At 39.0% G+C, this 15,519-nt stretch overlaps 1 protein-coding gene across 4 annotated transcripts in view; it reads right to left on the bottom strand.

Annotated features, from left to right (window-relative positions):
* LOC134538271 (titin-like) overlaps nucleotides 1-15,519 on the bottom strand; it is a 453,345-nt gene that overhangs the window by 102,061 nt on the left and 335,765 nt on the right. For all 4 annotated transcript variants that reach the window (XM_063379437.1, XM_063379439.1, XM_063379438.1 and 1 more), the window contains 6 exons: nucleotides 10,834-10,879; nucleotides 8,806-8,938; nucleotides 8,234-8,390; nucleotides 5,646-5,774; nucleotides 3,127-3,468; nucleotides 1,124-1,289 (listed from right to left, as the gene is read on the bottom strand). In XM_063379437.1, coding sequence (XP_063235507.1) covers nucleotides 1,124-1,289; nucleotides 3,127-3,468; nucleotides 5,646-5,774; nucleotides 8,234-8,390; nucleotides 8,806-8,938; nucleotides 10,834-10,879 — 973 coding nt within the window. The remainder of the gene's footprint in view (nucleotides 1-1,123; nucleotides 1,290-3,126; nucleotides 3,469-5,645; nucleotides 5,775-8,233; nucleotides 8,391-8,805; nucleotides 8,939-10,833; nucleotides 10,880-15,519) is intronic.

Genomic DNA, 15,519 nt, shown 5'->3' with positions numbered 1-15,519 from the left:
CACGGCAAGAGGTTCGGGGTGTGACCTAGTGACACTAAATTATTCCAGGTTGGTGGAGGCTTAAGAATGGGTAATGTTTCGAGTACCCGATGTAATACGACAGAGAGGTAGTCTCAATTTACAGATGGTTTTTAATCTACCTGACACACATTACATCATTTCATCATCGTCAGGTTCACGATCACTCACCCCGCTTTTCACAGCATTTCCGATTTGAAAACTTCCGTACCACAGAAAGCTCCACAACCTCGGAGCTTCGCCAACACCGGGAACTACATAGCTTGCATGTTCTGTGACACAAATTTTTTAATCCTCCAATTGCACACTTCTGACCTTATTTCGGTCGCATCAGGGCTGCGACCACGCAGATTTAACATACAAAAAAGCTCCTACTCAAGGCACTCACTATACTTCTGTTAAGAGCATGACAGCACAAACAGGTAGGTACCTACCGCGCACATTTTACATGTACTAAAATTGGAATGCCTGTGGGATCACGGCTCACTGGACCAAATGCAACTCTGCGTTAATAGTTTCAGTGTCTACACAATTGGTTAAGAGTGACAGAGTTTGACGACGGAGGTCCACGAGGAGTGCGGTGTGCAAGAACTTGACAGACACTGAATGACTTGGGGAGGAGAAAAAAATATTCCAATTGCGAGAAATATGGTGATTATGCATTTATGAGTAAGATTATTTATTATTACTATAAATATTATTAATCAATAAAAGTAGTTAGGAACAGGGGCTCCGGGGACAGGGGATCGGGGATTAGGATTAGGAAGCGAGACCTTTGACCTCTGACGTCATGGTTTTGAGCTTTGACCCCTGGCGTCACTTCCGGCCGCCATCTTGGATTACATAATTTCCAGCCGCATCTTGTATGAGAAGATGTAATAGGAGGAGGGCTATGAGGAGGAGGAGGAGAAGGGCTATGATGTAATCCAAGATGGCGGCCATAAGTGATGCCAGGAGTCAAAGGTCAAAACCATGACGTCAGAGGTCAAAGGTCACGAATCCTAATCCCCGATCCCCTGTCCCCGGAGCCCCTATTCCTAACTACTAATAAAACTGTGTATCCCTATACGAACCCAGCAATAATGGAGCCGGGCGTGGCACTGACCTGTACCAGGAGGTGACGGGCGACGGGGAAGCGCGGACGTCGCAGGCGAGGGTCAGGCGGCCACCGACACGGCCCGAGACGGGCGCCAGCCGGCGGGTGAAGTAGGGTGCCGACCTGGGCGACGCGCTGAGGGCCCGCAGCCCGCGGGTCGAGACGCCTCGCCGACCTGCAGGGGTGGACTTCGTCACAGGGGTCGCACCTCTTTACCGGAGCTGCTGCTTGTGGTCATTACCACAACGCCGAAATACCATAATGCCAAATGTCAAAATTGACCACAACGCCGACAGCTAGAAAACTGCTGTGTACCACAACACCGAAATAACAACTGAATGAATTTGTGTGTGTTTCTTAAATGTACCTTAATGCCAAAATACCACAATCAAATCTAACCTTACCTAACCTAACCCAGTGTAATATAACCTAACTTAACCTAGCCTATCCTAGCCTAGCTTAACTAACCTTGTCTAACCTAACCTAACCTTTGTGGCAGTCCTGCAATGACATTTTTCGGTGTTAGTGTATTTCGGCTTTGTGGTAATTCGGCGTTGTGGTACACAGCAGTTTTATAGCTGTCGGCGTTGTGGTCAATTTTGACATTCGGCGTTGTGGTATTTCGGCATTGTGGTGCGTCCCCTGCTGATTGGCCTCTGGGCCGCGGCCGCCGTCACCGCCTCGATAACCCACTACCCCTGGTGATGGCGACCGCGATGTCGGTGATAATCCTTCAGCCAACGACACGGCCACGACCCGGAGGCCAGGCAATTCCAGGTGTTACGCAGAGTTCAGTGCGAAGTTTATGTATCATATTTCAAGTCAATAAAAATTACTGGCCAAAGCAATGGGAAAACAGTAACAACACTCGATATTTTAGATAACTTGCATACTCGCACTACCATACTCTCTCACTCGAATATTTGTTTACTCACATATATACGCACACAGATGCTTGCTCACTTGTATACCTACACCTGTGCACTCGCATTCATGCTTGAATACTTGCACACATGTGCAAATGTTTGAAATGATTATATACCTTACAAACTCTATTGTTCTTCTGTCTATAGAAATTTCTTTAATTATATTCAATGCCATTTCTTATAGGAATTTTGTGCATTTAAAGTAATACTTTTGTAAATTAGCAAAAAAACAACATAACCCAGGTGGATTTAATTTACTTGTATAAAAAACAATAAAAAATTAGGATCTAAAAAAAATAGATGACAATAATAGGTAACAATAATATCATAAAGTTATACTGAATAGCTCTTTACTATCAAGAAGCGAAAAAAGAGAAATAAACCCTGGATAATAGATAAGCAGAGAAGATTTATTTTTGCCATTTATTTTCAAAATAAATAAGATTTTTTTTTTTGCTAATATAAAAGGAAGCTGTTTTCATTTATATAATGTCAGCATTATAAATTTTAAACAAATTCGATGTTAATTTCGGACACATTGTCCGCCATCTTTTTAAATATTATGATGACGACAGGTTTTCAAGCAAAAAAAAACTTACAACTACCCGTTATTGATAGGTATCCAGCACATTATTTGTTCATTTTAAAAAACTTAGGATTTTAAGTAAGGATAAGAAAATAAAAATTGTGAGCGAGCCGTTCAGCACTCACCGGAGATTGTAAACATCTAACATCGGTAACAAGCAAATTCTCGTGTTTCATGTTGCGAATATACGCTTAGAATACAAAAAATTCGAAATCGCTGAACGTGATATGTACGAAACAAAAATGTGTTTTCCCCGCTACTGTTCTATTGCAGAGCGGTGAAACGGCCCCGACAAGAGCGGGAAAAGACTTGGTGCTGCCATCTATGGTGACGGACGCGAACCGAACGAATCACGCTATCTACCCGCTTCCGCGGCAACCAGGCACTCGTTCATACATATTTTCCTTTTTTTTTATCGCGAGGGGCGTTATTATTAATGAATTATAATGTTCCCTCTGGCTCTGTGAACTCCGGTGGTCGTCGACAGACAGAAGACTCACCGATGACCTCCAGGCGCGCGCTAGCCTCGACGCGCCCCACCTCGTTCTCGAGCGTGACGCGGTACAGGCCGGCGTCCTCCCGGGTCACCTCCTCCAGCGTGAGCACGCGCAGGTCGTCGCTCTCGCTAACGGACACGCGCGCCGCCGGGGTGACGGGCACTCCGTCCTTGTCCCAGCTGGTCCACGGCGCCGGGTGGCCCGCCACCGCGCACTGGAACCGCACCGTCTCGCCCTCCTCCGCCACGCGGTTGTGCGGCACGGCGTAGAACTTGGGCGCTGCCAGGCGCAGCCGCCGTGGTCTGTCGGTGCCGCTGGGCGTCGCTGTCAGGCGCTCGCGCGTTCCTGCGAACAACCGCCACAACTCCTGACCCCGTCTGAGAGTGGACACGCGAGCCAGGCAATGGAAGCATCTTTCGCAAAGGCAAAGACTACTTCAGCCAGGGCTTTCCGTAATTAGGTGTGGAGACCAACCCTCCAGCCGACCGCACATCGTCGCTCTTGCCCTTACGCTACGCCCACCACAGGCCGCTGCACACTTCAAGCAATTTTGAGTTTCTCCTCCATGGAGTTCCTGGTCTTCCTCCTTCTGGTAGCGGATTACCTCCGAGAGTCGCGGCCCGACTGTGGTTGGCGGGAGTAACTATGACTCTCTTACCTTACTTACTCTTGCCTTACTTGCATTACGCTGAGAGGCTGGCCTTGTTGCTGTTGTCCACCCTTGAGAGAGAAGGAAGCAGTCGTTTGAGGTGTCGGGGCTCTTTCTTGAGTCCTAGTATCCGAGACTAGCCTCCAACATAGTTGCTGGATGGTTCCATGAAGCGTCTCAAATAGCCTCTCTGGAACAAGGCGACCCCTACCTCCTCGTGGTATCGCTGGTTTCCTAACAGGGGCTATGCCGAAAAGGGTGGGGACTTCGGTCCCAGTGATTTGGTATGACTGGGCACACTACCAGACCCAGAAAAGGGCCGGGTGTCAGGTTGGGACTAAAAGCTGTGCTCTCCCGTCGCTATGCTCGGTCTAGCCTACTTCCTTACACTCTACCTGCAAGATCTTTGTAGAGTGGTTGCCACCCGCCTTGGATGTCAACGGTCCTTGGTAAGGAAGAGGCGTTCCGGCTGGTACGAGCATCCACAATGCTGGCCTGCGGATGCCCGAAGAGGAACAGGACCATGGAGGAAAAACTCTAATTGTCGAGACAGAAACCTTACTAGATGGCAGCTTTCACAACACATCACCAACATATTGATTCAACCAGGCACTTCCCATGATCAGGCGTGCTGACCTACCCTACAGCCCTTACACCCACCACAGGCCGGCTGCACCCTTCCAGGGTCCCACCCAGCCACGGTCGGGCCACTACAAGCAGGAGCAACACCGGGAACTCCCTGGAGGAGAAACTCCAGTTGCAGAGAGTGAGACCTAGCCTAGATGGCAGCTTTCATAATACATCACTAACACACACACACATATGCATTTGATGCAATTTCTTGGACGTACACCACTGCAATGTTTGTTTTAGGAAAAAAAAATATTTCAAGAACGCAAATAATCAATAAAAAATGAAAAAAAAATAGACCCACAGAGAACAAGCCCAAAATAGCTACATCAAACAGATAAACCAAACGATGTACCTAAACAGGTACACAATCAATTTGTTCAAAGTGTTCGTTGTTTGAAACAACTTTGTGATTATAGAAACCATTATTACAAGGAACTTAAAAAAAAAACAGGAGTTGGAATAAGAATATATTTACACTATCGAATTTAATTTATTTATTTTATGTTTAACTATATAAATAATGTAAAAACCTGTTTTAAAAATGAATTTTTATCCAACCAACTATAACTCCAAGGGGAGGAAATAAAAAGTTTTTAAAGAAGTTAAAAATAATCAAATACTTTTTTTTAATAGATCTACTAAAATTTCCGTTGTAATTTATTGTATGGATCCTAATCTTCATCTTAAACTTCGACTGAAACAAATTTTGATGAAACGAATTATTACCACTGGACTCGAACTCAGAACCCCTCGCATCGTTATGTTAGTGTGCATTCGGCTATGGTACGAGGTCGTCTACCACTGCACCAAGCCACTGAATTGACGATGCAAAAGTTATTATTTATTAACTTCACTTCTTGTCTCTGTAATGACAAACTAATTTTGCCGCTTCTATCAACAGTATTATAAGAAACTGTGCGACATGCATTGGCATAATTCCCAGAGAGGGCAGGGAGTACCAGGCACCTCTTGAAATCAAAAAGCCCTTCAGTGAGGGGCCCTGCTTGCGTTTAAATATCGTAGTTGCGAAACAGAAATGGTAAATGTAATTACGTGGCATCCCCTGTAAATCCTACAGATTTATGCCCATGGCGATGTGACATGTATTTTTGACAGTGGTATCTCAAAATAAGCTGTTCAGAGCCGATGCCACAAATCTGACACTTCATATTTCGCCACATCAGCTAATAACTCTTCCACCACATATTCACCGTGTTTTTTCACACTAAACAGTACTCACTGAACACAGAGGGTGACTTGCTTCGCGACGGAGTACTCCTGGGGGTAGACCTGGGCGTGGACTCTGCCGACAACAACCCTGGAGGTCTTACTAGCCGCTGACTCAGCAATGTGTCCTTCTCCTCTGGCACTGTGGGCAGTTCACAAACTATGTTACAACCTTGCCTTGTAGTAAATACAACTACGATAGTGGGAATAAGTATCTGTGGGCTATAGCCGAGGAGATTTAAAAAATATACTTAGGTACAGCATTTTATTGTTATACCATACCCATATGTGATGCTTAATTAATGACTCTTAGATTACGTACCAAGCCCATTATAATGATTCATGTTTTTTAAACAGCTTGTGTGTTATCATTCCATGAATAGTCAGCATCATTCATTTCTGTAGGGTTCCACCCATTATTTGGCTCAAACCGTCCATTCCGAGCAAAGCATGTTCATTGAACTATGGGTCCCAGCTCAAAAAACCACTAGTTCCCACTAATCAGCTCATTCGGAATGAATTATGGCTCAAAGATTTGTCAAGACTGAGGTCATGTGAGACAGAAACACATATAATTACATATAAAGAATGTTTCGAAAGTGTTTTGCTATGGAACCATCTCAAAATTTGCAAATAATGTTCTTAGAAGTACAAGGGAAAGCAAAAACAGCAGAGAGTTGGACAAGGATCCGAACTTAGGATGTGATGAGAGTGTATTACAACTGCACTACCTCACACCACCATTGAGGTGTGAAACTATGAGGTGGAGAGGTGATAAAGTGCATTTGGGGGTAATATGATAACATCTCGTTAAAACGCACTGCTCATGGAAAAGAATACTATGTTTCCTTCTTGTAAAAAATTCATTTGGGGTTGTAAACCGAAACCAGATTGACTTGGTGGTAGGCGAATTATCGGGCTTCTAAACCACTGAGGCTCTCGCTCTTTAAATAAAATATAAAAATAAACCTTGTGATCTGGGAATAAATTTAGATTGCAATCTGGCTATGTGAAACTGTCTGCAGAAGTAAAGTTGTTAAATAACTACTTAAAAATGGCTGGATACTTATAAAAGGTTACAAATAACATTTAAAATTAACCATGATGAACAGTATGAATGTTATTTTATCTACTTGAATTTAATATTTTTAATAAGAAAGTTAAAGTTAGGAATTGATGGTTTTACAAAATATTTAGATGTTACAGTCCATTATTGTTAGTAGCAATAGGCTTACCACTTAAAAGTCTCACTGTGACTTGAATATTTTTAATGCAAGTGTTAGTACATGCATTTTGTACAGGATAGTTATGAAATGGCTTTTTTTCAGTACTGTAATGATAAGCATTTCTTTAATCAAATCTCAGGGTAGTGGGTTGGAGTCTCTTCTGATAATTTATGTATATATTGTATTGTTAGGTCCACAACTAAGTGCTCTAGGATATGGAAAAAGTGTATTAATGCACTCTACTAATACTAAATTTCCAAATATTTTGACTAATTTATGTCCAGATTGAATTATATAAACTAAATGACAGAGCTATTTTTATGTTAACAATGCAGAGAAATCTAATTAAAATAGATTGATCACTAATTAGTAATATATTCTGTAAATCGAGACAGTTTGCAGTAGCTTCAACAATCAACTGGAGACCAATAGGCCTACTATGTCATTGGTTCATCAGGTTAGTATATGATCATTATTGCTATTTTTTGTTGTCCATGTAACATATTATTAATAGTATCTGTTCTGTTTACTGCAGTGAGAAACATAGTTCCCAGAAGTTACAAGGCCTTTTTACTAATATGAGTAACAAAAAAAGATAAACTGCTCTTCAGATGTGCATTAACTGTCAAATCTTAATTGGCAAATAATCTGCGAGCCCCTAAAGGGGGTTGGAATGAGACTGAATTAGCATTCGACTAACGAGATGTGATAATTATGTGGGTCGTTGGTCGTTCAAGTTTGGCAGAGAATGAGTTGACATGGGAAAGTTACAGGGCTGATCCATGTCAGCTACACAAAGCGTTCTGGTTACAGAAGGGCAGGCCGAAGGTAATAATATATAAGTTGCCTTTACCCTCTTCTTCCAGAAATGTTGGGAAAACTACCACAAATCAATTTCACAAACAGGGAGAAAATAAAGGGAAATCCAAAACCCAGTCAGATGAACTTTTTTTCTCACGGATATTGGAATTGAGTACACGGAATCCGTCAACAAATAACATTTTCCAATACAGCAGTCGTCTTGGGTAAGTAAGTGCACTGGGTACCATTTTCTTGATGAATAGAAGCATTAAAAATGTCCTTAATCCATTCAGTAGCAAAATAAACTTGAAACATATATACATCTGCTTCACTTTGACAGTTGGCTTACAGCTCCTTCAGCATGCCCTGGAAAACCCTAAACAGGAGGAAATTTATGACTTAATCATCTACAATAAAATCCATACGAGTATGAGCTTGGTAATGGTCAATGAGCACAACACAGTAGTTGGAGTATTTATGTACATTTGGATGCAACCTGAAGTGAAAATAATACATGGATTAATAGTGGCTGTATTCCTTAGTCTAAATGTATTCACAGCGGAGTGTAACTCACCATCGACGACGAGGCAGGCAGAGGTGGCGGCTTTGCCCAGCTCGTTGTACGCCACGCACGAGTACTCGCCCTCGTCCTCTGGGTACACCTGGTGTATGGTCAGCCGCGCTGTCTCACCATCAAACTCCGTGGTGATGTCCCCGCCCAATGGTATCAGCTGCGGCACACACAATGCAAACACTTCGGTCCAGAACCATCACGCTACCCCTACTTAAAAGGGCCAGAACCTTCACGCAACCTAAACTTACAAGGTCCAGAACCATCATGCTACCCATACTTACAAAGGCCAGAACTGTCACGCAACCTCTACTTACAAGGTCCAGAATCATCACGCTACCCCTACTTACAATGGCCAGAACAGTCGCGCAACCTAAACTTACAAGGTCCAGAACCATCACGATTTCTCTAGTTACAAGGTTTAGAACTATAAATCAACCCATTTGAAAAATTGTTGTAAGTTCTTTGTGATGTCTTTTTTTCTTTCATAAAGTGTTATACATATTCAAAATACAATAAAATGCTATCGTATTAGACTGGATACACGTGAGGATAGACTTGTGATGTCGACTCACCCTGCCGTCCTTCTCCCAGCGGACGTCGGGCGCCGGCGTCGCGTGAACGCGGCACTCCAAGGTGACGGCGTCGCCGTCGCAGCAGCGGAGGTTCTTCAGGCCGCGTCGCACCACGGGCAGGGTCTGCACCCGCCTGAAGGGACACAGCGATCACCCGTCCTCTCGAGGCGGTACCGCCAAGAAGCTGAAGTCTTTCACCACTCGCCACAGATGAGTAACATCTAACCTCGGTGAGTTATCACCAGAGACCCGGAAATTTCGAGGGTTCGTCTGGCCTCAGGGTAGATTTCAAAGTCATGTGTGTGTTAAACCCATGTTTTCTTTCCCATTGGTTGATTTATAAACGAGAACCTTTTTATCCTTGTTAATTGGCACCGCCAGATTCGCTTACTTCTCTCCCGGCTGGGCATCGTTGGATCGCGGTCGCAGAAGGGGCGTGTCCAAATAACTGCGGTCCAATCATGAGCACAGTGCGGGAGTGTGGAGGTTTGCGTTCTAACATGCGACCAAATGAATTCTCGAAATTTCCGCATCTCTAGTTATCACTTATAATACGAAACTCGGAGCCACGAAATTTGAAGTATTAATTCTTTAAAATAATACTGAGCATGATAAATATACGCGAATTGGGTTTTCAGCTAAATTTCTGGACGCGAATCACACGTAGTTTTTGCACCCGCCGTTAGAATTCGCTGAAGAAGCAGCTACGTCGACTATCGAAACATTCCATTTGCAGACTGAAATTTTAAACTATTTAATATAAGGGCTCCGATAAAAGCGGAAAAAAAAACCTTGAAAAAAAACTTAACCCCTTCATTGGACATGATTTTCAACCACGAATTTTATGAAAATACTGTTTATCTTGTTAAAATACACTAAACAATGCTAAAAAGTTTTCTTTTGGCTTTATGAACTTTGATTTGCGCCATCCGCCACAGATGGTATGTGTTAAAAAAGAAAAAGAAAATTTTGATCTTGGTTGAATAGCCACGTTGTCGTTGCCCATTGTGTTACATATTTTTGTATAGATGTCTTTGACTGTTGTGTATTCTTGCTGTGCAATAGTTTGTTACTTTAATATAAAACATATTAAAGTAGATTTTCACAGTTTTATTCACTAAGAAACCCTAACTTTAATAGTATGCGACTTCCGTTCCATTCACGAATTACTTCTACCAAATGCCGTATACCGAGAGCTAAGATGTTACACATCCAAAACGCTTGGTGCAAAAAATTTAAATAACGAAATTTAAAATAAATTACGCAAGGCCCCAAAAAAAACGCAACGCAAGCATCGACCAACTCCTAACTTCTTCCGTTTCGTCTTAACGTTTCCGCCTACATTTGAAGTGAAATGTTCCGAAACTTTTCAATATGCGCGGGTATTTTATTTTCATCCAATGTATCACGATTTCGTTTATCAAAATGTTAAAACTTTCACACGTTTTTGGGGCAAAAAAACATTATTATTAATAATAATAAGCCTCATGAAGAATTTTTTTTACAGTTTTACAGTTTCAAGTAGTAGGGTAATGATAGCATGCGACTTGCTTGTTTTATAGAAAGACCCTATGTTTTCTTACGTTTGTTGGCGTGTTGGTTCTTGCGCTCTTGCGTTTCTTGCAAAAATTTTTAAACCCCGACTCAGTACCGTGAATTTTCCACATTTTAGGTGTTCATTTCACTTTCTCAATGGAGAGATTTCATACCCATGGAATTCAGGTTACGTTTTTGTTTGTCTAAACTAGTATTTCATAAGAATTACAGTCAAAAAATACCTATACTAGCCGCAATTAAAACTCTGAACACTAAAAGGTTTTGTACAGTTATTTATTGACGCCTGTTTGCACATTCCTCCACTAGGTACTTGCCGAGATTTCTTTTGCTCTAAAAATGTAACGATTCATTATATTAACCGTTAATACTCGGTTTATAAGAAAACATAATATAAAATATTGATAAAAATCTAATTTCATAGCCTAAAAAAATTCAGATAATGGCATCATTTCGTATTAGTTGGGTACTTACCCATGAGTTATGGAGCTGTGATCCATTTTATCTTCTTTCCCTTGGCCTGAAACAAAGTTGAATATATTTATTTTACTGTTAGAATAGTATGTATAAAATTGGTTTAGTACTAAGCTTATGTAAAATACAGACAGCAATTTGGCTTGAATAAATTAAGTATTCATAAACTGTTAACAAGGAATAAACTACAAACATCTGGAAAAAAAGAAATTCTCGTAAAGTTATTCTTAAAGAACTTGTTATTCATAAACGGAATTACATAGAAATTTTTAATTTTGCTATTTAATAAATTGCTTTGAAAAAAATACTGAATGCCATTTTCAAAAGTTTGTAGTATATATTTAATGGGGTAGTATATTCTGGTAAATGACCTGCTGAATTATGTTTTAATAAAACCCTACTGTATTTATTAATATTTTTAAAAAATGAATTTTAACGATGTGCGCTGTCTTCAAAGTTTACAATTTTGCACGGTTTTGGTTAAAAGTCTAATCGGTAATATTGAAAATCGATAAAGAGTGTTTTATATATATTTAAAATAAATAAAATAAAATTTTGGTCTGAATTATTTTTAAGTCTAATAGCAAAATAAAGTATGTATTTTAAGGCACAGAAAAGTAGGCGTGCAAGTCTACTAACACTCGGCTGATTTCGTTTAATTTTAATAAAACTTACTGTTATTAAAATATACTTGATTCTTGCAATAGCATTCTGCTTCTGGTATACTTGAATTTTTAGATGATTAGGGATGTCATCTCTCACTTAACCATCTGGGAATAAGGCGGGGACGTAAATATCCTACGAAATAAGAGTAGAGAAGTATACAACAATATGTGCAATTGACCTGGATTGTTCCAGAAATTCTGTTTCGGAAATACGTTGGTTGCGGTGTTCTTTGTGACTCAAAAGTTTCCACTGTATACAATAACCTAAGTTAGAAAAAAACAGTGTTGTGCTAAAGAGTAAAAACGGTCTCAAAAATATTAAATAAATGTTTCTTAAGTACTGCAAATTCGCTTGAAAACTAAGATTGGGTTAGTTGTGATTTCAGCTATCGATCAAAGATTTATTGGATCTTTCAAACATAGAGAACACCATTAATTTTTCCTACTATCACACATGCTCATTTTTACCATACCAGTTTCCACTTGTAAACTGGAATATTATTTCAAAGATACGCCTATACTGCTGAAGCTGTGCGCGCGTTTTTAAACATGCAAATCAGAACGAGGATGAACGTGAAACATGGTTTCATGAAAGTAGCTATGCAAATGAGAATACCTGGTATTGGAACTGTAAAGCTTTTGGTAGGTACTGTGTACATCAAAACACTTGCGAGAACTCTGCTACTGGATACTGTTGCCAACACAGCCATAAAAGAACTTGGATGGAAATTCACTTTAAAATTATTTGCATTGGTAATGTCACAGTTATGTGCCTCTTTTGGTCAGAAAGGTCTTTAAATGAATCAAAAACTTATACAAATATGACAGCAACATAAAAACTAACAATTTATCTAATCTAACACCATTCAACGAGCAATTCTTGTTATGTGTACATATACATAGGCATCTCAGAAGCTGCAATAACGTTTTAGATGAAAATGTGTAGTTTGATAGCGTTTTGCTTTTCAACTTTATCTATAGGCTATAGGCGCCTTCCCTGGAAAAACGCGATTTTAAGCAAGAAAAATTTCTAAACGTTGCTTTATAACTCGTTAGCGCCATATGTTGTTAGCTTTAATATTAGCTACTCAAATCAAGTTGTAGTTAATAAATTAGATACTCAAATACAGATGGCTCTCGCATCTATTAGCAATACAATTGCATTGTGTTTATGTGTTAAGCAATCAACGTGTCGTGTTAGCTAAGTGTTCCTTTCGTTAATACTATTAAACGAGCAATGACTGTATACATAAATTTATTCATTGGCATCTTGGAAACAGCTCTATTGATTTGGCTGAAAAATTGTACTTTGATAACGTTTAGCTTTTCAAGTTTATTTAAGTAGGTGTCTACCATAAAAAAACGCGATTTAAAACAACAAAATATTTTTCTTAACGTTACTGTATGGCTCGGTAACACCATCTGTTGTTAGCTTTAAAACTAGCTACTGACTCAATTTGCAGTTAATAAATTAGATACACAACTACAGATGACACTCCAATAGCAATACATACATGACAAATAAATATATTATTAATATATAAAGAACCTACATCTCTCGTATCTTGGAAACGGCTGTAACAATTTGGATGAAATTTTATATTAGTTAACGTTTTTCTTTTCAAGCTTATCTAAATAGGTGTCTTCTCTTAAAAACCACGATTTTACAATAACAAAAATAAGACGCCTAGTGAAGCTCGGTCGACCAGGCTACATTTATTAATCGCCGACCGACAATACATCGTCCAAAACAAACTCCACTATACAAGCGCAAAACAAATACAAATCAACATAAATACAGAAAAGAAATAAGGGAAAAAAAATCCTACGTAAAGTGTATACGTGGACATCCAAGCAATCGTACACTACACATTGAAAAAAGGAATAGTCAAAATAAAATAACAAATAAAAATATACTACTACTAAAAAAATTAACACAAAGGATTTCAACTATCAAAATACATATACTCTACGATATCGTCTACGGAAATAAATAATGTATAGCACTAAAAGAGGATTACCAAAAATGCAATAATTTACATTAAAATAAATCCTGTAAACTGAGATTACCTGCAGGCACAGTTAATTATTTTTTCCTGTGTACTTATAGTTTCAAGTGTAAACAGTAATTTCTCATAAATTAACTATTGCATGTATAAATTGTAATATTTAAGTTTTCTCTTAGGTTTGACCTCATCGTCTTATTTCAATTTTTTTGAAGGCATTTTTGAATAGGAGTGTATTTTATTTCACAAAAAAAAAAGGGGGGAGGGGGCTTGCCTGTAAAGTCAGTTTACGGACGATAATTTTACGTGATAACATCATAAGAAAACATTGATAAAAAATTGCATACTTTTGAATTTTCCAATATTATTTACAGTTTTTGCAAATTTAATTTAAATAATTTGTTTAAATATAATCAAGAACAATTTGTTAAAAAGCCCGTCTTAACCTGTTTAATATTATAGAAGATTTTCTCGCACGGTGGTTGGCCGGTTCTTGCACGCTCGGCTCAGGCGGAACGTGACAATTTTTCGTGCGTGTAGCCGGCGTTCATCGATTTATAAGACGTTATCACGTCAAAAAAAAATTATATCGAGAAATAGACAGTAACATTATCTTTTAAACTGGAATCGTTCAATTATGTGCAACATATCCTATGCAGTTTCATTAAAAGAAGGCCCATAACATGTAAAATCATAAAATGGACCGCTTATAAGGCAAACAAAAAAAAAACGGGTAAATATCAAACACTATTAAAACTAAGTCACTTGCACAGTCTAAAGTTTTAGCAATTAATCACACAAATATAAAAAAAAATGGCAAAGAAAAATTCCTGTTGTGTTATTTTTTTGTACAAGCCAGTAATAGAATGTAATGCAAGTAAGCAAAAGTTTGATTTGTTTACAAATATTTACAGTGCTTTAATGTTAATTTTCAAGTGCTTAGTTTACGTCCTACAAAATAAAACTATTGAATCACAAAAGATAATTTTTTTTAAGAACTTACCTAGCTTAAAAATTAAAATTTATAAAAAAACAAATCTTCTGGATTAAAATACATACTTGACACCTAAAAAATGTTTTTATAGGAAAAAAATGCGTTTTCTTTATTCTGCATTCTCACTTTTTTACTTTAACTGACAAACGCGGCAAAATTTACTAGTCATTGTAGTGCATTAAACACATGCGAAGCTCCTAAATAAATGTAGAATCATAATCTGTGAACGAAGTGACTGAATTACGAATAATGCTCAAGTTTAAACGGAACTACCACTAAACACAAGTGTCGACTATCAGCGCCATTAGTCAGCCAGCCGCCGCGAGCTTCAGAGGGCCAGACGTAATTAGAGAGATCGCAAAGGCGCGCACATCAAATACAAACCATGTGTTGAATAGAGCTGCATATGACTAACATAAGATACATACAGGACCAAATCCTCCATGGAGATGCTAGTCCATGAAGGCTTTAGTCCATAGAAATGTCAGTCCATTGAGATGTTAGTCCATTGAGGCGTTAGTCCTTGGCGATGTGAGTCCATGGAGATGCTAGTCCATGGAGATGTTAGTACATGGAGTAGTTAGCCCATTGAGAAGTTAATCTATGGATGTGTTAATCCATGTAGACGTCAGACCATTAAGATATTAGTCCCTGGGGGTGTAAGTCCATGTATGTGTTAGTCTATGGAGATGTTTTTCCATGGAGGTGTTAGTCCATGGAGATGTTTACTCATGGATATGTTTAATTGATAACAATAAAAATTGGTTGTCTGTAAAGTCGGTTTACGGACAATAGTTTAACGTGACAACATCATAACAAAACATTGATGAAATGATTGCATACTTTTATGAATAAAATTGAATTATTTTTATTGAATTATCACTATTTTGTATGGATACAAAGAACGAGTGAAATGCAATCTACAATTTAATTGATAAATTTACTTTTATTTGCACTCATTAATTAAATATGTTTATTACTTTAACGAACAGATTATTTAAACTATAACTTTTATACATGT

The sequence above is a fragment of the Bacillus rossius genome, chromosome 13, assembly GCF_032445375.1.
Source record: "Bacillus rossius redtenbacheri isolate Brsri chromosome 13, Brsri_v3, whole genome shotgun sequence".
Lineage (NCBI taxonomy): Eukaryota > Metazoa > Arthropoda > Insecta > Phasmatodea > Bacillidae > Bacillus > Bacillus rossius.
The sequence above is the reverse complement of the archived record's forward strand: the minus strand, read 5'-3'. Positions and strand labels throughout refer to the sequence as shown.